This window comes from Camelina sativa, chromosome 12 (genome assembly GCF_030686135.1).
Source record: "Camelina sativa cultivar CO46 ecotype springtype chromosome 12, ASM3068613v1".
Taxonomy (NCBI): Eukaryota; Viridiplantae; Streptophyta; class Magnoliopsida; order Brassicales; family Brassicaceae; genus Camelina; species Camelina sativa.
Window position 1 is genome coordinate 39,155,432 of NC_141891.1, and position 20,746 is coordinate 39,176,177.

The following is a 20,746-nucleotide window of genomic DNA, read 5'->3' on the forward strand; positions in this document are numbered from 1 at the left end:
TTCACCAAGTCAGAACAGTCCGTATAAAAAATCACCTCTCGGAAATAATGTCCAATCATACAGCGCATCGCCCAAATGAAAGCTTCAACTTCTGCATGCAATGGAGACAAACTGCGCCGGTAGTTGGTTGCACCATACAAAGGGGCGCCATGTGAAGAAGTGCACATCCATCCTGCACCTGCAAAAACATTCGTATCTTTCCACGAACCATCAACGAAACACTGATGACCTGAAAAACCCGACGGTAAGTGACATCCCAGAGGCCTGGTAGACAGAGCACGTGGGGAGGAAGCAACTTCGTCCTGCGGGAAAGTTGTTTACAAACAAAATATGATGCGGAGACGAATGCGCACGGCGCGCTAAAGAGTCCGCTCGTACATTAGCATTTCTATTAACGTAAACCAAAGAAAAAGAAGAAAATTCCTCCCTGTCACTCTGGATATCGTCTAGATAAGGTGCAAAGGCCGGCCAATCCTGGGGCGAAGACACCATCTTCACCAAGTCAGAACAGTCCGCATAAAAAACCACCTCTCGGAAATCATGTCCAATCATACAGTGCATCGCCCAAATGAAAGCTTCAACTTCTGCATGCAACGGAGACAAACTGCACCGGTAGTTGGTTGCACCATACAAAGGGGCGCCATGTGAAGAAGTGCACATCCATCCTGCACCTGCAAAAACATTCGTGTCTTTCCACGAACCATCAACGAAACACTGATGACCTGAAAAACCCGACGGTAAGTGACATCCCAGAGGCCTGGTAGACAGAGCACGCGGGGAGGAAGCAACTTCGTCCTGCTCGGGCTCCACCTGTGCCTGCTGCCAAGTCTGCATCTCTCCTACCGCCACCTGGACAACCACGTCAGGCCGTTCCACCTCATTCTCGAAAAACCGTACGTTCCAAACTTTCCAGATATACCACATTAACCAAGGAAAAACTGCCGCTTGTGAACCCGGGTTTGGAACCCAAGAAATGATCCATATTAGCATAGACAGATTCTGAAGGGAAGAGAAGCGACCCCACAGTAACATGTGCTAATGCCCATGCCTGTCGAGCGGGAGGACACAGGAAGATAGCATGATTGATATCCTCCACCTCGGCCCCGCCCATCGTGTACACAGTTCATCACAGTCAAGCCCGCGTCGTCTCAAATTAACCGATACCAAAATACAGCCTGTCAAGACTTGCCACATAAAATGCTGCATTTTTGGCGGACATGGAACTCCCCAAACCTTAGCCAGAAGTGAGGTTATCTCTGGACCTTCCCCCGAAGTCTGAAAAGTGTGTGGGATGGCTAAACGCTCCACCGCATACCCTGATTTGACCGTGTATTTTCCATGTTTTGTAAAATGCCAACCCCAGTAATCATCCTTCGGACAATTACTTAAAGGCAAAGCGTCTATCAAAGTTGCATCCATGGGATCAAAATGCTCAAAGAGCAGATCTCGACGCCAAGTATTCGTTTGACGATCAATTAAATGAGTCAAACGGAGGTTTGGATCCTTAAAAGAACCGTTACTTAAAGCTGGTCTCGGGGATTGAGCCGGTATCCAGGGATCATGCCATACTGAAATGGATTCCCTAGAGCCAACCCGTTTAATAAGCCCTTTATTAACCAGAGAGCGAGCTGAAACAATGCTTCTCCATCCATAGGATGGAAAGTATGACCGTATTGGATCCATAGGATTTGAATTTCGGTAATACCTACTCTTGAAAACCCTAGCAAACAGGGAATCCGGGAAATCCATCAAACGCCATAACTGTTTAGCCAACAATGCCGTGTTAAAGGCATCAACACTTTTAAACCCCAATCCACCCAGCTGCTTACTACAGCAAAGCTTGTCCCAAGCGATCCAATGCATGCCTCCAGATTGACCATTAGAACTCCACCAGAAGTTGGCCACCGCACTCGTAAGTTTGGATGTTTTCGTTTTCGGTAACCGAAAACAGGACATCACAAACGTCGAGACGGCTGTCGCAACTGACTTAATAGACATGTAAGTAAGATTTTAATTGTAAAAGTTTTCTCTTTATAAAAGTTTTTTTTTGGATTTGAAAAGCTTTATTAATTTTAGCAATGATGTGATTTGTGTTGTAAATATCTTTTTTGAACTGTTCAGACACATGCTAGACATGTAAGGAAGCTCTTACGGAAAAAGTTTTATATTTTGGTAGAAAATTTTGTTCCCATCATGACTGAATTCATCTTAGGGTAAAAAATTTCTACTTTTTACTAAAAAAACGAGGTCAATAGCCTATTGCACCATCTCCATATAAATCATCTTTCCTAAACCCAAATCTTCGTGCAACTTATACACCTTCATGGCTGAATTCTCGAATAAATATGAAACAGTTTTTAATATGTTCTTGAACTCCACAATGATAAAATGTTGGAACACGAAATTTCACAAGATAAGCCTTCTCCATTTGATTTCTCTAAGAATATAAAACACTTTGGTCTAATATGCCCAACAATACCAAAACGATGACAAGTGGGATGGAAAATTCATCGAGGTTCGCCTTGGCCTAATATGCCCAACAACACCATAAACACCTTGGTTCCAATTTCTTTCACAAATGTTGTCTCTATCGTAAGTTCTGTCACAATTCTAGATTTTATCACAGTTGCAGTATATGTCACAGTTCCTGATGCAAACGTAAATTTTCCATCATAAACAAACACATGATCTGGTTTTTTCCTTTAAATCCAAAGCCATACCTATTAGTCTTGCCAGTATTCAAAATATGATCCAACTGCTTTGTGCCATTATTAAGAATTCTCAAATTATTTTATGATTCTTCAAGTTGTACTTTAGTTTGTGATGTTTTTTTTTTCTTATTTTCCATTGCATACTTATCTGCTTCAACGACTTTAACCTCTAACTTGAGTTTCTTCTTAGTCAAAACTGTATTCTTTTGTTTTCGGTTGCGTACTTCTCAACTACAGCTTTCTTACCTCTAAAGGACGTGTCGAACACCTTATTTTATAGCCAACATGATTTCCTAATCACATAAGAGAACCTTTTTAAATTCCAGAAGTGTTGGTGATGGGTTTCGGCTAAGTCAAGGCCCAACGATAAAGACCCAACACGAAAAGTTGGACACGACGGTTACTGGCATAAGGCCCAGATGCAAGGTGGAGATTCGAGGCAGAGCATCTCGGGTCCATCGGCAGAGAAGATCGCAGGTCTGTTGATAGGATCGAGATGGGCGAAGCGAGATCTTCGGGGAAGCGAGTAGCGATGAAGTCAAGGAAAAAGAGATATAAATAGATGTATCAAGAGGAGGATTAGGGCAGACAAATCATTGACAAAGAAAACACTAATACTTGTATACGATTTTGCATTACTCATTTGATAAATATCAATCTATTTCGTTATTTGTTCACGATGTGTTAACTAACCTAAACTGAGAGCCAAACTTCAAGTCCCCCAAAACCAGTTCAATCTATTCAAAATCATTATTGTGTTTATTCCTCGTAATTACTCTTTCATTTTCCTTGTCAAACTTCAATTTCATCATATGTGATACCCCGGTTTCAGAGACTTGGGGAGATGTTTAAAAGAATTGATTTGACCACCTATGTCACCAAAGTGCACTTCTCTTTTCGGTTAAGGGTCTTGAGAGAACTACACAATTAAGCATGTTTGAGTTGGAGTAGTCTCAGGATGGGTGATCTTCCGGGAAGTGATTGTCGGAACTGTGCGGGTAAGAACAGAACACAAGAAAAGATGTTCATATGGTGATTTGTAGAGATGGTAACAAGTCTCTAAAACCTTCCGGATGTAGCAAACCGACCGTCGGATATGGACGTGAGAGGACGTGAGGCCCATTAAGGAAGGTGGACCCATGGACTGGAAGTAGACATGGAGACCACTAAGAGGTGGCGGTCAGGGCGTTACACATCAAGGATAAAATTGTCTTCTTCATTTGATCTATCCTCCAAACAAGCTCTTATCTTTCATTCTCTCAAAATTTCTAGAAACTAGACACGCTCACAAAACATCAACATGTTGTATCACTTCTTGTGTCATAGATCAACTGCATGAGACAGAATAATTACATCTTCATATGGTACATGTGAATACAAATCTATAAGAAAGTCTTAGGAGCTTATATCTCTTGGACGCCAAATAACGCCAAACCCTAATAGGTAGAAGAAGTGTTACCTTATAGGATTTGGATTCATGGTTATGGATGATGATGATGGAAGAAAGGGAGAAAATGAGAGTAGAAAAAAAAGATGTATTTTTTTTATTGATTCCTTCGCCAACTGGATAAAGAACATTACATAAGAGTTTGTAAGGACAAACCAAGTACAAATTGAAAATAGTAACCGAACATTACAAACTCAAGTTATTAAACCAAAAGCGAACTTGTGAGCAGGAAATATCACATCATGTCACAAGAGACTTGTGCCTAGTTTGATCATGAAATACATGCTTTATTTCTATGAATATGATGTGTTTGCATAATTAGCTACCTTACCAAGCCAAGAATTCTAATGTCATGTTCCATCTGTCAAAACATTATTTAGTCAACGACCGGTCAAAGAATATGTATTCCTTATGAATACCTCTTCACTACATCTAGTAAACAGGATGGGCTAGTGGACGGAATTTTCGTTCTCACACCCACATACATGAACAATTTTCGTTCTCACACCCACATACATGAACAATTTTCATTCACCTTTATGCAATTTTTTTTGTACGAATTCTAGTCCTTCCGTTCATTTCTCCGTCTCGAATAAACTAGATCTTTCTCCAGTTATACTTATCCTACATCCTAACTATGTAATCCCTACATGAAGACAACTCTCATTTGTCCTACCAAACATTTCACTCACTAATGTTGTAGGTATTCGCATCCTTGTCAATCAACACATATACATATTCCTCTCATGAGCGTAACTTATTCTTTCTCAGCAAGTTAGATTACCTCATGAGCTACTCTTCCAAAAAACAATGTGCATTAAGGCACCGATCTTGCTAAACCGAGAAGGAATTTTATTTAATCCCAGTGGCCAAACTGTTCAGTGTTGATGTCGGAATTGGTCACAATTAGAGAGTTTAGTTTGGTAAAAGGAGATAAAAATTCTCTTTATAATTTGGTTCCGGGGCACAATAAGTCGGGCTACAAAATAGACTAGACAAGTCTAAACAGTGAAAGGAAAGATAATGGACGAGCTGTGAGCTCGTCGATTCTATGCTTTGGACGAGAGAGCGCTTATTCTCTTTGTAATCATATTCTTTCCTCTTTTTCGCAGATCCTTTTCTCAAACGCCGTACGTCCGTATTTATAGGTAGTCGTATCGGTTCGTCCCTTGAAAAGACCAAAATAACCTTCCTTGGCTTGTACACTTACTTGGGCCTTTTATGGGCTGGGTCTTTTGTGGGAGTGAGGATCCACCCCCAATATTTAGCGCTAGAAAGAGAGTGGACATAAAAACTAACCTTAATTCGATAATCCCTAAGTACCAAAAAGTATCATATCAAACCCTGCGGCTCGTGAGTTTGAAATTTCATTTCCTTTCATAGATTCTTTAGTCACAGTTAGACACGCCTATGCAGGACAAATGCATTAGAAATGAGTTGATATTCATATTCATAAAACTATATACTCCCTCCGTTCTAGTTTAACTGTCCTTTAAGGGTTTTGCACACAAATTAAGGAAACTATTAAATTTTATGTTTTGCCCTTCATTAATATATTTTATAATTTTTTCATGGGGCATTCTCAAAAATGCCCCTTTTTCCATACCCCTTTTTAAAAATACCCCTTCATGTTGACCATTTTTAAAACTACTCCTCTTTATATACAAAATGACCAAATTACCCTTTTTGAGTGACAGCAAAAATGTACAGTCATCAAAATCGAAAATATTTTCCCGCCAAAAATTTTTTTTCCCGCCAAAATCGAAAAATTTTCCCGAAAAAAATTATTTTTTCCTGCAAAAAAAAAAAATTCCCGCCAAAATCGAAATTTTTTCCCGCCAAAAATATTAAAATTTATACCTTTTAAAAACATTGTAAACGCTTTTAAAAAACTTTTAAAAGCGTTTACAAGGTTTTTAAAAGGTTTTTAAACACATTGTAAACCCTTTTAAAAACTTTGTAAATGCTTTTAAAAAGCTTTTAAAAGCGTTTACAAGGTGTTAAAAACCTTTTAAAACCCTTTTAAAAATCTTATAAACACTTTTACAAGGTGTTTAAAACCATTTTAAAAATCTTTTCAAAAACCATTTGAAAACCTTTTAAAAAACTTTAAAAACCTTTTAAAAACCTTGTAAAAATCTTGTAAAAGCGTTTACAAGTTGTTTAAAAAACCTTTTAAAACTCTTTAAAAAATCTTGTAAAAGCCTTTACAAGGTGTTTATAAGGCTTTTATAAGGTAGAAAACTTATAAAACCTTTTAAAAACCTTGTAAATTTTTTTTGGCGGAAAAATATGTCGGAAATTTTTTGGCGGGAAAATTTTCTTTTTCTTTTTATTAAATAAAATAATTTTTATCTAAGGGTAAAATGGTCATTAAAAATTAAAAGATGGCAAAAATAAATATGGCCAGAAAAGATGGTATTTTTGAAAAAGCGTATATCAAAAGGGGTATTTTTAACAAATTCTCTTTTTTCATTGGTTAAAACTTTAAAACAGCAGGGATAAGATTGGAATATTCATCAAACATCTGCATTAAAAATCTAAAACGACAACTAATATGAAACAAAAATTAAATCCTAGAACGACAACTAAATTAGAACGGAGGGAGTATTATTTACTTTTAATTTAAACGAAATAAACTATACAGTTATATAAAAGACTTTGTAATTTATAAACCATAATTATGCGAGTAAATGCACTAAAAAATCAGGTGTACATTAGGATTTAGCGTGTTCAATTTGGTTTCAGGTTATTCTTGTTTTATTTTTTCACTTAAGAGTTCAGTTTATATATATACTAGATTAGAACCTGCCTGATGTGCGGGTTTGAAGTTTTTTAAATAAAATTAAATTTAACAAAAATATAAAATAAATATTTTTAGTAATTAAAAACTACTAAATAGATACACCAAGATGTCCAATTTGATATTTGTTGTAAAAGGTGTGACTCTGCGGTTAAGACTATTAATTATGTTTTCTTTGAATGCCCTCGCTCGTGTGAAGTTTGAAATTTATCTCCGACTCTGGTCTCGTCAGAGGCTTTTCCATATAAGTCGGTGTACTCAAATTCGGATTTTCTTTTCTGGAGGGATGCCTCTCAACATGGTGATCATGATCGACTTCTTCAATTACCACATAATTTATAGGCAATCTGGAAGGTCATAAATAAAAAAGTTTCAAGGTTTAGAGATCGATCGAGACGAATGATATAATTGCTCAGGGTTTGGGCGATAAGTTAGCCTGGAAAGAGGCGCTATCTTTTATGGCGGTCATGTCAGCTCTATCTCCGTCTTCGGATGTCAAGGTTTCTTCACCTCATTGTCAGATTGATGGTTCTTGGAAAGCAACCAATGTGCATTCAGGATTGGGCTGGTGTTATTGCGTTGGTGAGGAGCGAACCTTGTTGTTGGGGGCCAAGTGTCTAAGGCGGAGCCCCTCCCCCTGCATTCGGAGTTAGAAGCGTTCTTGTTGGCCATTGAGCGGATACGTGTTGCATGGACCGCTTGTCAACATTTCGAGATTGATTGTAAAACAACCCGACCGGTTTTTTTAGTAACAATAATATATAATAAATAGTATAATTAAATACCCCATGATATTTAATTGTAACCATCAAACAAACTATCAATAACCAACATACACAGCGGAAGGCATATCAAACCAACTCCAATTTAATATAAATACCATATCAATTATAACCAATTAAAACCATCACCCTAACATGTTTCTAAACCAGGTTCCAGAAACACAAACACTAAAAGCCAACATCACAAAACCGAGACCCAGATCATCCTCCTCCTCATAGCCATGATTCCACCTACACATTACCTGCACCACAAACACAATGAGATGCGTGAGTATTACCAAAAATACCCGGTGAGGCGATTTCCCCCATCTACGAGCTATACACACAAACAAATTGAGAGTACAACCACAAATAAAACATAACAAACCAGTCATTGAACATGTCACCCAATGACACATTCACCACACCTACATATCATCACACAAAACAAGTCATACAACCCAATCGCTTAGATAAGCTCATGGTCACGCACTCACCTTAACAAGTGATTCACGAAAATAACTACAGCCAAAATTGAAGCTCTCCAATATCCAAGAACAACCAAACTCGCTCCTACAACCAATCACAACAACAAACAAACATTGAAAACAAACGGCTCGAAAAATCAGAAAAAAACAACCTCACAAGTGAGACCACGAAATCAAAACTAACCGTTAACTTTCCAATCCCTCCGGTGAAAAGCAAGGTCCAGACGTCCAGAAGCGTCCCACAAAATTTCTGCACGATCAGATCTCAAATGATCCCACAATCGATCCCGAAACATCCGCTCGTCTCAACTCACGACTAAAAGAACGTGTCCGACAAAACTGCCCATAACTCACAGAGTTTAAATCCAAATCTAGTTCTGTAAAAAGGAGAATTACAATGAAAGGCTTGAGAATAACTCTATCAAATTTCGTTATCTTTGAAAACGATTTAATATATAAACTGTTTCCTTCCAAACCCTAACGATTCTGCTCCTTCTCCTTTAATCTCCTTCACACCACAACAGGCTCTCTCCTCTCTCTCTCTCTCTTTCTTCCTCTCAACACAAGTACTGAATAACAGCCGCGACCAAATATAGAGAAGAGGCTTCCATATCATTATAAATACATCACTTAGGATTTCCCAAAACCGGCTCTAAACCGGGTGAACTTAAACCAAACCGGGCAATTTCATGATTTCACATAAATTGATCGGTTCTTCCACTTTTCTTTGGGACACGGGCTTTACAGATTGTGCTGAGTTACTCACTATGGTGCAGTCTCTTGAAAATTGGCTATCCTTCTCCAACTTGCTCGATGAGTTTAACTCGTTGGAGTCCTTCCCACTATTCTCCATCTTTTGGATCCCGCGTGCGTCAAATACGAAGGCGGATTGTCTTTTCCATGCTTCGCGTTCTCTTACCTCTGAAGAAAATGGGAAAAGCCAGAGTTTGAATCCATCTTCACTAACTCCATTGATCTTTGTGAGGCTACAGAGCATATCGAATTCATCCAGGTGATCCAATGGGTCCTCCATTGGCAGTCCATAAAACTTGTTACTCTGAATCGTCTGGATGAGACTACTCTTGATCTCAAAGTTGTTGTTTTGAACAGCAGGTGGCACAATGCCATCTCTTTGACTATGAGTAGATGGAGCATCTCCTGCTCCTATATTGGTCATCTCTTGAGGAGCTGGTGGACCATTCTGATTATTCATGATCTCCTCAATTGTGGTTGGTTGCGGTTGCTGGACTTGTTGTTGACGGAGTAACCTTGGTCTGTGATGTTGTCTATGAAAGGACTCAAGTGTTGGCTATCCTTGGATCGTGTTTGCATGTATAATCAGTTAACCGAGTGAGTACACGAAGGTCTACCCGATCCAGGTGATCGAGTGACGGGTCGAGTTGTACCTAAAATGCAAAACAAACAAAAACGAAAGTAAACAAGTCAGTTCTGAACCGATGGATAGAAAAAGAACTTGATCTAGCAAGTGTTGAGATCTTAAACGTAGCAAACAAAATTCAACCAAATGGCAACGGCGCCAAATTGATAACAGGATTTTCACCCAGGGTATCAATTCTCTATGCAGTTGTAGTACAAAGGGTTATCAATCCAAATGGTTGTTATGCAAGCAGATAAGATATGATTAGAACAATGCAAGTCAAACCAAGCAATAATGGGGGTTTTATCTAACAACCTAAAGTAAGCAAAAGTAAATAAAAGGACAAGAACCGCACGACCTAAGTACTCGATGGAAGCATTCGGGTACATGATCAAGTGGGATGATCAGATCAAGAAGACAAGGATGAATAACTCGAAGGTATACACGAAGCTGGTGATCGAGTACCAGTTCGGGTAAGGGGTCGAGTTATAAGTAAAAAGCTAAACAATCAAGATGCAAAAGCTCCTAAGGATGGGGTAATCGACTCCTAAGTGCTCCTGATCAAATTGGGATGTCTTACATGCCTCAAGCAAATATTCCTTAGACAACGAATATCTAAACCTTGCGAAAACACTCTCGTAATAGAAACAACCAACCTCAATCACTTCCCTACCCAACTCTCGTTGGAGAAACATGACTAAGCAGGCATTAAAATCTGATTCATTATTGTCAATAAACTCCTTACACATCTAATCTCTTAGGCTAAGTGAGTAAATCTTTAGCATTGATTGATTCAAGCATTTCAACAACATCTCTAGATGGCAAAACACCCTAGATCTAATCTCAACCTCTCGGTCTGAAAATAGCATTAAGAACACCAATCTAGAAAGAAATTTTTATAAAATAACATTCAAGCTAAGACATCCTAACCGATCAAGAACACATATTTATCTATCTCATCCTTAGAAACTTTGGTTCACTACTCAGATCTCATGGTAAAAAGCATAAAAACACAAATGAATAAAAATTGCATTGTATTGAAAATAAGATAAAAGTAATAGAGTACAAAATCAAAACTGAAAAGAATAGCAAAATAGTAAAATCGAATCCTAACAAAAGTAGAAAAAGTGTTTGAATCGCTCTATCTCTCTCTCTCAGAAGCTCTCGCTCTATGTTCTAAGTGTCTGCGGTGTGATAGGGCGAGAGGAAGAAGAGGGGGGGGGGGGTTTATATATAGAAACCCTTTTAGCCTAGCTGCTCAGTTCTGCCCGAAGGTGTGCTCAAGGCGGTGCAAGAGGATCCAGTCAGGTAGTTCCTCGGGTAGGGCTTCGAGTTATTCTTCTTGCTCTCAGATCCTCTTTGATCAGGTTGAGGTTCGGACTATTCTTCTCGCACGATCACTCCTTCGGGTACATGTTCGGGTTTTACCTTATTCTTCCCCATTTTGGGCTCCAAAGCACCTGTTTTCATCCAAAATGCACAAATGCAACAATGCAGCACCCTAAATGGCCTAAATACAAGTTCCTATGCAAAATATGGAAAAAAGGGTGTCTAAAACATATAAATTAGAGAGTTATCACACCCCAGTGGCAGACCCACGTTAAGGTTGGTGGTGGCAGTTGCCCCCAGTAAGTATAGAAATACGTAAAGTTTTTTACACTAGACAAAGTAAGAAAAGTGGCAAAATGGTTAGAGTTTGCCCCAGAATTGGTCACAGGAGGTGTGCTCAACTCCACCTAAGAGCAATCTACACCCACTATTAATTTTTTCTAGTTCCGCCCCTGTCACACCCCCAAACTTATCTCTTGCTAGTCCTCTAGCAAAGAAGTAGGAGGATGAGGTTTGAAAATGGGGACTCATAACCTTTTAATACTAAGCGAAGGAATCAAGCTCAATCGGTTTCAAGGGTAAGGCTTTTTGGTAGGTAGGTTCCAAACAATATCTTTAGGTGGCTTACTCTCAAAAGAAGGAATGCTAGACAATTGTGAAAGCTATCTAAGATTGAGAACAATTGAGGCATACAAAGCTTAACTCTTGATGATCTACCCCTTTCTCATTCACATTCTTTTTATCCAACACCTTAGAATAAAACTGCCTACAACCTTGATTTTAACTCCCTTTTTTTTTTATAATCCCTAAGGTTTTAACTTAAAAATCTAGCTCTCTTTAAAAACTTTTTTTTTCTTTCTTTCTTTGCTATACTCCTAAATTTTTTTGTTTTCTCTTTTTTTTTTTTTTTCTTCTAGGAGACTATAGCAAGATCTTTCTCTTTTTTTTTTTCTTAGAGACTTAGAGCTAATTAAACTGAACCTTAGAGACTCTCTTCTTTATTTTCTCTTTTATTCCTCAACCCAACCCCAAATAAACATGCTAACCACCTATCTTTCAAAACCGATTCTATTAGCTAGTCCAAATGATTCTAAACTTAAGCGAAGGAATCAAGCTCAATCGGTTTCAAGGGTAAGCCAAATGATTCTAAATGGCCATTTCTTTATCGTTCTCAATACTCTCAAGGTTTCACAACCTATAACACTAACAAAGCTGAAAAGGCCTCACTCAACAAATCACAACAAGGCTTGAAAGAAAAGGTTTGGGTTCAAGGGTAGGGTAAACAATTCTGGTTAAACGAAAAGATTGGTAAAATAAAGTGTTAAATTCCATGAAAGAATAATGAACTTAAAAAAGAAATTTAATACATGATGTGTATTAAAATTACATGAAGAAAATAAAATAGAAAAAAATGAGTTTGTCGAAATAAAATTTTGGTTAATTGATGAAAATTGACAAAAGTATTACTTATGAAATTATGACATATATAAGAATAATATTTAGGATATTTTTGGATTTCCAAAAAATTTTGTGGATGTTAACTGATTTTTTTAATGATTATTTTTATTATTAAATTTAAAATACCAACCAATATTCATATTATCTCATATGATGCTCATATTATTGTTGTTATTAAAATTTTAACTCTAATCTATGAAGAAGTGAATTATGGTTTTACGATGAAACAGATAGTTAAATGTGATAACTAAACTGAATGTCTAACAATGAATTTTTTTTCCAAATATTAATATGTATCATTTTTGCAAAATTAATTTAAGAATATTAATAATTTTTTATATATGATTTTATAATTTCAACACATGTATTTTTGTAATGCATATGTCAAAACATAAGATAATTTGAAATAAATTATAATTTATAGGAATGAATCTTCAGTTATTTGACGAGAAAGTCTCTTTATCTTTATATGTGTTTTTATTTTATAAATTTCACTCATTTAAAATTGATTATGACATATGGTAAAATTAGTACTTATGAGATAGCAACATAACAAATATATCTTAAATAATGTTGATTCAGTTTTTTTTTTTGCGAATTATATTTTGTAAAATTTTATTTGTATTTTCAATTCTTACTATAATATAGATTTTATATGATGTATAACTGGGTTTAATATAAAATGTTTAGTTCTATATGTATTAAGATGAAATGTGTAATTAAACTTAAAATATGGTTTATTATGATGGTATAGATATTTAAATTGTACTCCCTGTCCTATAAGAGTTTTAGGTAAAAGCAAAAAACTTAATAAACAATAAATATTATGTCATTTATAACACTTCAACCAATAAGAAAATATACTGCATAGTTCAAAATAGTCATAAATTGTTATATTAATAAAAATTGTACATAAAAATTTGGGAAAATATTATAAAATAGAGGAAAAAAAAAGCCAGAGTATCAAAATGAAATATTAGAGGTTCATATTCAATATTAATATTTTACAAGATAAAATCTAAAAACATGTATATTACTACATAATTATTCTTAATGAAATATTAGAGGCCTTATTTGTTTAGTAAGTTTAAGGAAGTCAATTATTTATTCAACTATAGTTATTTTCATGCAGAAATAAAAACAAAACCCAAAAAATCTCCTATAACTAGATTAGGAGTTAAATATGCAAAATTATTATGTCCCAGTTGTAAATAGAAGGCTCTTGGAAAGTATCGAACCCCAACTCAGGTTTGGGTTGGTGCTATTATAATGGCGATGATCAGACTTTATTGTTGGGTGCTAGATGTTTTAGATTACAATCATAAGAAAGTGGATTCCTCTAAATCTTCTTTCTATGCACAATACTTCAAATCCCACACTCGGTCTAGCCACATAAAAGCTTCAGCTCGATCGTACATCCTTACGACCATTAAAAGATGCCCTCAATAATCCTTCTTAGAACTGTTCATGTTTCTTAGCATAAATTGCACCACATGCCATCATTTTTGTTTTTAAAAAATTTAATAAATTTGGAATTGACATGTGTCAATATCTGAATGATACAATTGACGTGTCAGAATTTTGTTAATGAGTGCCTTTGACATCAAGCTTTTTATTATAAGATAATGATATCTAAATTAAAATCGAATAAGTTATAGAGAGTTTGGTATAATTTTGTTAGTTTGGGTTTCAGTCAAATAGATCATCAGTTATATATAAAAAAGTTGGTTTTAGATACGGTTTGGCTAGGATTCAACATGGTCCGATTTTCGGATTTAAGTATTTTAGTTCGATTTAAATTGGTTTATTTGGATTGTACTTGTATATATATATTAGGTTTTCACCCGCGGTACACCGCAAGACTTAATTATAAATTATTGTATTTTAAATAATAATTTTTCATTTATTTAGTTTTTAAATGCCAAATTAATTAACTTTTATCTGATTAATTTATAATTTTGTTTAGAATGTTTTTTTTTCTTCTTACGTTTTATATAGTTTATAACATAATTACATTAAATTTGTTATTAGATAGGATATAAAATTTTAAAATACTTAGTTTTGTTTTCTATAATTATATAGAGGTATATGCCTATATGGTATTTTAGTGTATACAATTTTTTTTTTTTTTGGAATATTAAGAATGTGTTGTAGTATGTGTAATATTTTGTAGTTCATATATTATATAATTTTAATATATACACTGCTAGTATGTGTAAGATATATTGATAGATATCATACAATTAATATGATCATACACTATCATAATTAGGTGGTGAAGCTATATAGCTTAGGCATGTCAATTAGGGCCAAAGCCCGCGGGCTGGCCCGGCCCGGCCCTGAAAAACACTAGGCTCGGGCTTAAATGTATATGTCCAAAAAAAATCGGGCCTTTCGGGCTCAGCCTGTTTGGGCTATAGGGTTTTTCGGGCTTAGCCCGACCGGGCTCGGGCCATCCCGAAAAGCCCTTTAATAAATATATTTGTACCTTTTTGTTAACATATTTGTTTGATTGCAATATCTGATTAATAATTTAGTGTAAATAAAGTTTTAAACTCTAATCCTAGTTTTCATATTTACTCAATAACCATATTTTATACTATAAATTTTTTATTAATGATATTCTATATGAATTATATATTGGTTTATTTGATTAAAATATCGAAATTTTATTTAGTTTTAAACATTTTCTATTAAATTAATTGGTTGTAGTGAATATAGATGAGTTATTAAATTTTTGATTGATTTGTTTTATAATGCACCTTTAAACACTGCTTTTTAAGGGTTATAAGTTTGAATTTTTGATAAGCCCGGAAAAGCCCGAAAAGCCCTGTAGCCCTGTTAGGGCCGGGCTCGGGCTTTGAAATATAAGTTCGGAAATATTTCGGGCCGGGCCGGGCCGGGCTCAGATATATGCGGGCTTTACAGGTTTCGGACCGGGCCGGCCCGATTGACACCCCTAATATAGCTCCCTCCCCATGTGTTATTACAATTTCTATAAAATAAAATAAAAAACGACAATAAGTGTGGCTAATTAGTACTATATCTAAAGTCATTTAAGATTTTAATTTGGACTAAAAATTAACAACGCCTTAAATTTAGAAACCTTCTCTCTATAAAAGCAGTAGCTAGCCCACCACTATTACCTCAAAATATAAAAACTCTCTCACACTTTCAGAACTCTCCTTTTCTATTTCTCTCTCTAGAAATTATCTTCATCTATCATTTAGATAGTAGAGTTATTAAGACTAACTTCATAGATATGGAGAAAAGAGTAGGTGGTACTGGTGGGTCGGGATCAGGAGATGCAGATGTGAGAAAAGGGCCACGGACCATGGAAGAAGATTTGATTCTCATCAATTATATCACCAATCATGGTGAGGGTGTTTGGAACTCTCTCGCCAAATCTGCAGGCCAAATTCTTATATAAATTACAATTAATCACCAATATTTGTTATTCATATATGTTTGTATGTGTGTGTGTTGATGAACTAGGGTTTTGATATTCATCACAAGCGAAGATTTTTATATTATAATCTCTAATATGGTTGCATAGAAATTTAATTTGAGCTTTGTGACATCTTCCATTAGGAATTTTTCGTTCATGTATTTTAAAAAACTATGTAAGCAAAGACTATCTCAAACTATTTGAAATTCATGGATAGTATAAATTTTAGTAAGTTTCCCAATTTGTACACATATAAGCAAACTAAATAAGAAAATAAAGTTTTGAATCCGGATCCTAAGTTGCTGCACCCAAAAAAAAGAAAACAAAAAAAAGAACCAGATCTTAATTGAATAAATCAATTGATTTCTCTAAAAACGTGGTCTTGACGGGAACTAAATCATCACTTTTATATGTATGTACATAATTTAGAAATTATTTTTTGGTTGTGGAGAAACAAAATATTTAAACATCTAACTGAAATTTGAAACTATTGTCTTCCACAGATCGACAGACCTTTTCTTATTGGAACTCTTTTAAAAAAATTGACCTTAATTTCTTCTTACACTCTCGACGTATCATAAGCAAATTTAATCCAAAACAACTCTATGCAAAACATTTAATAGCAACGTTTTTAGACCTGACCTAATCTGTCTTGTTAGAATTGTTACTGCAACAGTAAAGCTGATGTTTTTTTTTTTTTTTGATCAAAGGAGTAAAGCTGATGTTAGGGTTTAATATTCCGAATAATACTATATATGATTCTTTCTAAATAGCTAAAACACACTAATAGAAAATGACAAAAACAAAATTTTGGTATATTTTACATATGAGTAGTACATATATACACATGCATGCACACAATCGATATTTTGTTTCTTCATAATTGATTGTAATTGTAATTCTATGTAATATAGGTCTAAAACGCACCGGAAAAAGTTGCCGGCTCCGGTGGCTGAACTACCTCCGACCAGATGTGCGACGGGGAAATATCACAGCAGAAGAACAGCTCATCATCATGGAACTTCATGCCAAATGGGGAAATAGGTTAGTAATTTCTTCATATATATACCTAAATATACATATATAAAACTCAAAACTTAATAATATATAAGGTTATATATGTATATAACGAGAGAATCAAAGCTAATTATTCGAACTTTGAATCGGTTTTATATATTCTTTGAGGCTAAAGACTGAAAGGATCTTTAAAAAGACATCAAAGCAAGACATTAGGTGAAGAAGCGAAACATATTGGTGGGTATAACAAAACTTACAATTCTTTTCAACCATTTGTTTGAGTTTCCACACGTGTCGAAATTTCTTCACCACTAATATTAAACCTCGTGCCAATTCTTCCACGTACTTAGTAGTTGTGATTAATTCTTTTATACGACCATGTACAAAGACAAGTACCGAATTTATATACATCTTTTTCCCCCACACGAAAATACTTATTGATTGGGAATCGTATATACACGCATAAAAGTGATGTATACCGAAAGTTAGATATTTCTTCATAGATATCGTCTTATGATTGAAATTTTGATTTAAATACTGAATTTTCGGGTCTAGCTCTCAAATTTTTTTTTTTTTTTTTTTTAAACTCATTCTCACCGTACCATACTACCATGCATATGTAACAGTAGCAATATTTGGCTAATGTTGTTCTGATATGGAAGCTTTAAAAGTCTCAATGCAAACCTTATTTTGGTCAACGTATGTAGTTGTTTCCTTGCAGCCACAACTTGGATCTAACCTCAATATATATAATCATTTGTTAAGTTTTAACACAAGTACATAAATATTAAATCCTGATGGTAAATTATTATTGATTATGATTAGGTGGTCGAAAATTGCAAAGCATTTACCAGGAAGAACCGACAACGAGATCAAGAATTTTTGGAGGACCAAGATCCAGAAATACATCATTAAGAACGGAGAAACGACGACCGCTGGATCACAAAGCTCTGAGATCATAAACCATCATGCCACAAGCACGGGCCAAGTCTTGAATGATACTCAAGAACCCATAGATACGTATTCTCAACATGCCAACAGTATTGATCATCAGCTTAGTTACAACACTTATGTGCCTGAATCGGATTCGATCATGATGCCATTATCAGTTGATCAATCCGAACAAAACTATTGGAGCGTCGATGATCTTTGGCCCATGCATTTATATAATGGTAATTAATTAATAAGTTATTTAAATTGCGGTCCAAAGAGGGATACAAATATTTTATATACAACTATACGAGTAAATAAACGTCGATCGGTTATTTCTTGGCCTGATATGCTTAATATAAAGGTAAACCAGATATGAGAGTACTATATGGGTTTGTCTCATATCGTTTACTCAAGATCAGGTTGGAGACTTTTATGGTACCCATTCGACGTTATACCTAAATAAAACTACGGAAATGGATCATATATACGTATTTGGAAAATAATTGGTTAGTGCTTTATTGTTGATGTACAAGAACACCCTTCAATTTATATTATGTTTGTGTCAACATACGATTATTTTTTTAATCTCTGTGTGTTTTTTTTTGTTTAATTAAGTGTTGAATATGTTTTTTGTTTTTTTTTTTTGGGTAAGAAATGGGATCTAGTCGGGAGTTCAATGTGTACGTACTTATGTTATCGAATAATTCTATTTATAGTACTTCTGTTAGAAGAAACTTATGGGAAAATAATAATTTTTGACCTTATCTATCTTTTCAATAAAATGCATTATGTATGTTTTAAAACGACTAGCGATACAACGACGAAACTAATACAAACAGTTATGTTACATATGGAGAAAATATGGAGTTATCTCTATTGCAACGACTTAAAATGGAGTTATTTCTATTACAAACAATTATGTTACATAGTATAGAGAAAAAATTTGGAGTTATTTCTATTGCAACGACTTAAAGGAGATATATCTCTTCGTCACTTATATATTTATTTAATTTTAAAAACTTAAATAAATAAGCTATTTAAAGAGTCAAATGGAAACGAAATCAGGGTAAGATAATTTAAGAGTACATCAAACGTTTTTTACAATATTAGAATTTCTAAAAAACGTAGACCCGACTTTGATACTGATTTATTGGGTGGATATACATGTACATGTGGATGAATGAAAGCACATGGCACACATGATGACATTTATCAACATGCATAACCTAATCCAACATATATATAGTCATAGAACATGCATCACAGCTATACACTTGCACCACTTCTTATTACCCTTATTCCCATTGTATCCAATTCTGTTCAAAATGTAGAACCCGACGTTAGCCTAACTCTTTGAACCGAACTTTCCAAACCTCAAATATTTCTAAGAAATTTCCATTATAGAGTAAGGCTCTATGAATGAAACAACTGTTATAATAATCGATCCAAAGATACCAGCAGAAAAATAAGAAGTGCCTGGTGTGGAATATATTCGTGGACGTAGTTAATGTGCTCAATATATATACTGTTGATGTAGAATAAACAAAGTGGCTAAATTTTTTGTTAGTGTATTAGAATGCTATAACAGTTAACGTCTAGACTAACTTGAGTTTTAGCATGACGAGATCAAGTTCAGGGATGATTGATTTAAAAATTTTAATCCAAATATATCTGATTATGAAAAGAAAAAAAAAGAATAATCGGACCGACAAGGATATTATTCGTGGACGACAAGAAGTTCGGTAAGGGAGTGAGTTCACTATAGTAAGGCGGCATAAGTATTTAAGGTTTACCAAACTTTCTGCTTTATACAATGAAGCCTTTTGTCCAAATTGCCATTAATATACTTGTATAAATATATAACCAAATATATGTATATATCAAACTAAATATAATCCATATCAAATGTTAGGTTTGCATACACACAAATAAATTCACATATGACAGCAGTGGAGTTGTGGAGATTATCATCTTAATTAACTGTGTATAAATCAAGTTTGCTATTGCAATATGGTTTCACTTTTCTTTTTTTACCTGTTTATTGAAATTATATCTTTCTGAACTGGTCCAGATAAAAAGATATACTCCATAATTTAAGTTACACATTCAAGATTTGGATGAATAGAAATGGAACTAAGAGTAGATGCACTGGTTTAATGGTGATCATATGTTTTCATCACACGATTCACACCAAAGAGACTTGGATCTCATCTCAATCCATATTTCCATATTGACAAATAAAAAAATCTTATAAGATGACAAACCGTTGATGTATGATTTCACGTCCAAAGAGAGTAGATCACCTTATGACCAAGTTGCTTATAGTGTTTAGGATGTATAGCATTCACCTCATGACCAAAGTTGCTTATTATATAGTGTTTAGATTGTATAGCATACATATTCTAACTGAATCTAGAACATGCTCAAATCATATTTGTTTTTACACATCTTCAATCGTAATTTATAGATATAGGCATTAGATGCAAGTACTCTATAACATTAAATTTATTGAATTAGGTTGCATATCCTTTTAGTTTTGCCCACATGTTTTTCGTGTGAAAAATGTGAATTTCCCATGTGAATCATAAATGAAAACATCACATGGTGGGTCGTGCAGCACAACTTACAATTAGGTATTATAGAAAACGTGCATGAATTTTGAGTTTAATCTACTTATTTATATACTTTTGTCTCTTCTATTTTCACTGTAATGATTCGTCAGTCACGTAACCTTGGGTCTTGCACTTTTGAGATTGATTGATGGTATACCCAAAGTTGGGTTCAAGTTTATTAAGCTTTCTTTTAGGGCCTGTTCGTTTCCTTATGGCATCGTCAAAATGAATTAAAGAGCACTATATATCGACAGTTATATAACATTACAATGTCAAAATTCTCTTCGTCGTTTGTTATATTCTCCGGTGTGGCTCTATTTTATCGCTACGTTGAGGACACGAACATGGCCTTTGATATGCT

The 20,746-nt window shown here is 34.9% G+C and overlaps 2 protein-coding genes and 3 long non-coding RNA genes across 10 annotated transcripts; 1 reads left to right on the forward strand and 4 right to left on the reverse strand.

Annotated features, from left to right (window-relative positions):
• Nucleotides 1–55: 55 nt before the first annotated feature.
• On the reverse strand, nt 56–1,998 carry LOC147933335 (uncharacterized). Its single transcript, XM_087477409.1, has 4 exons — nt 1,234–1,998; nt 920–1,048; nt 379–849; nt 56–178 (listed from the first exon to the last, which is right to left on the reverse strand). The coding sequence occupies exons 1-4, from the start codon at nt 1,996–1,998 to the stop codon at nt 56–58; spliced, it is 1,488 nt and encodes a 495-aa protein (XP_087333535.1).
• Nucleotides 1,999–7,735: 5,737 nt separating this feature from the next.
• Nucleotides 7,736–9,616, reverse strand: LOC147933336 (uncharacterized). The gene is made up of 3 exons (XR_015574441.1): nt 8,395–9,616; nt 8,220–8,295; nt 7,736–7,985 (listed from the first exon to the last, which is right to left on the reverse strand). It is a non-coding gene; the product is annotated as an uncharacterized LOC147933336 (long non-coding RNA).
• A 1,293-nt stretch (nt 9,617–10,909) lies between these two features.
• LOC147933337 (uncharacterized) lies at nt 10,910–17,235 on the reverse strand. 5 transcript variants are annotated; one of them, XR_015574445.1, is made up of 3 exons: nt 17,098–17,235; nt 16,751–16,844; nt 10,910–11,048 (listed from the first exon to the last, which is right to left on the reverse strand). It is a non-coding gene; the product is annotated as an uncharacterized LOC147933337 (long non-coding RNA). The 5 variants fall into 5 exon arrangements; XR_015574444.1 differs by lacking the exon at nt 10,910–11,048 and adding an exon at nt 15,659–15,796; XR_015574443.1 differs by lacking the exon at nt 10,910–11,048 and adding an exon at nt 15,737–15,782.
• LOC104732794 (transcription factor MYB24-like) lies at nt 14,499–18,535 on the forward strand. Its single transcript, XM_010452376.3, has 3 exons — nt 14,499–15,788; nt 16,738–16,867; nt 17,666–18,535. Exons 1-3 carry the CDS (start codon nt 15,638–15,640, stop codon nt 18,018–18,020), a joined length of 636 nt encoding a protein of 211 aa, XP_010450678.1. The 5' UTR covers nt 14,499–15,637; the 3' UTR covers nt 18,021–18,535.
• Nucleotides 18,536–18,823: 288 nt separating this feature from the next.
• LOC147933338 (uncharacterized) lies at nt 18,824–20,217 on the reverse strand. 2 transcript variants are annotated; one of them, XR_015574440.1, is made up of 2 exons: nt 20,077–20,217; nt 18,824–19,089 (listed from the first exon to the last, which is right to left on the reverse strand). It is a non-coding gene; the product is annotated as an uncharacterized LOC147933338 (long non-coding RNA). The 2 variants fall into 2 exon arrangements; XR_015574439.1 differs by having other exon boundaries at nt 20,038–20,214.
• Nucleotides 20,218–20,746: the final 529 nt, after the last annotated feature.

Coding starts and splice junctions, on each gene's coding strand:
- LOC104732794 (XM_010452376.3), top strand. CDS start 15,638: ATGGAGAAAAGAGTAGGTGGTACTGGTGGGTCGGGATCAGGAGATGCA. Junction 15,789..16,737: donor CTCTCTCGCCAAATCTGCAG/GCCAAATTCTTA, acceptor TATGTAATATAG/GTCTAAAACGCACCGGAAAA. Junction 16,868..17,665: donor CATGCCAAATGGGGAAATAG/GTTAGTAATTTC, acceptor GATTATGATTAG/GTGGTCGAAAATTGCAAAGC.
- LOC147933335 (XM_087477409.1), bottom strand. CDS start 1,998: ATGTCTATTAAGTCAGTTGCGACAGCCGTCTCGACGTTTGTGATGTCC. Junction 1,049..1,233: donor TAACCTCACTTCTGGCTAAG/GTTTGGGGAGTT, acceptor CCCGCTCGACAG/GCATGGGCATTAGCACATGT. Junction 179..378: donor ACGTTAATAGAAATGCTAAT/GTACGAGCGGAC, acceptor ATGTTTTTGCAG/GTGCAGGATGGATGTGCACT.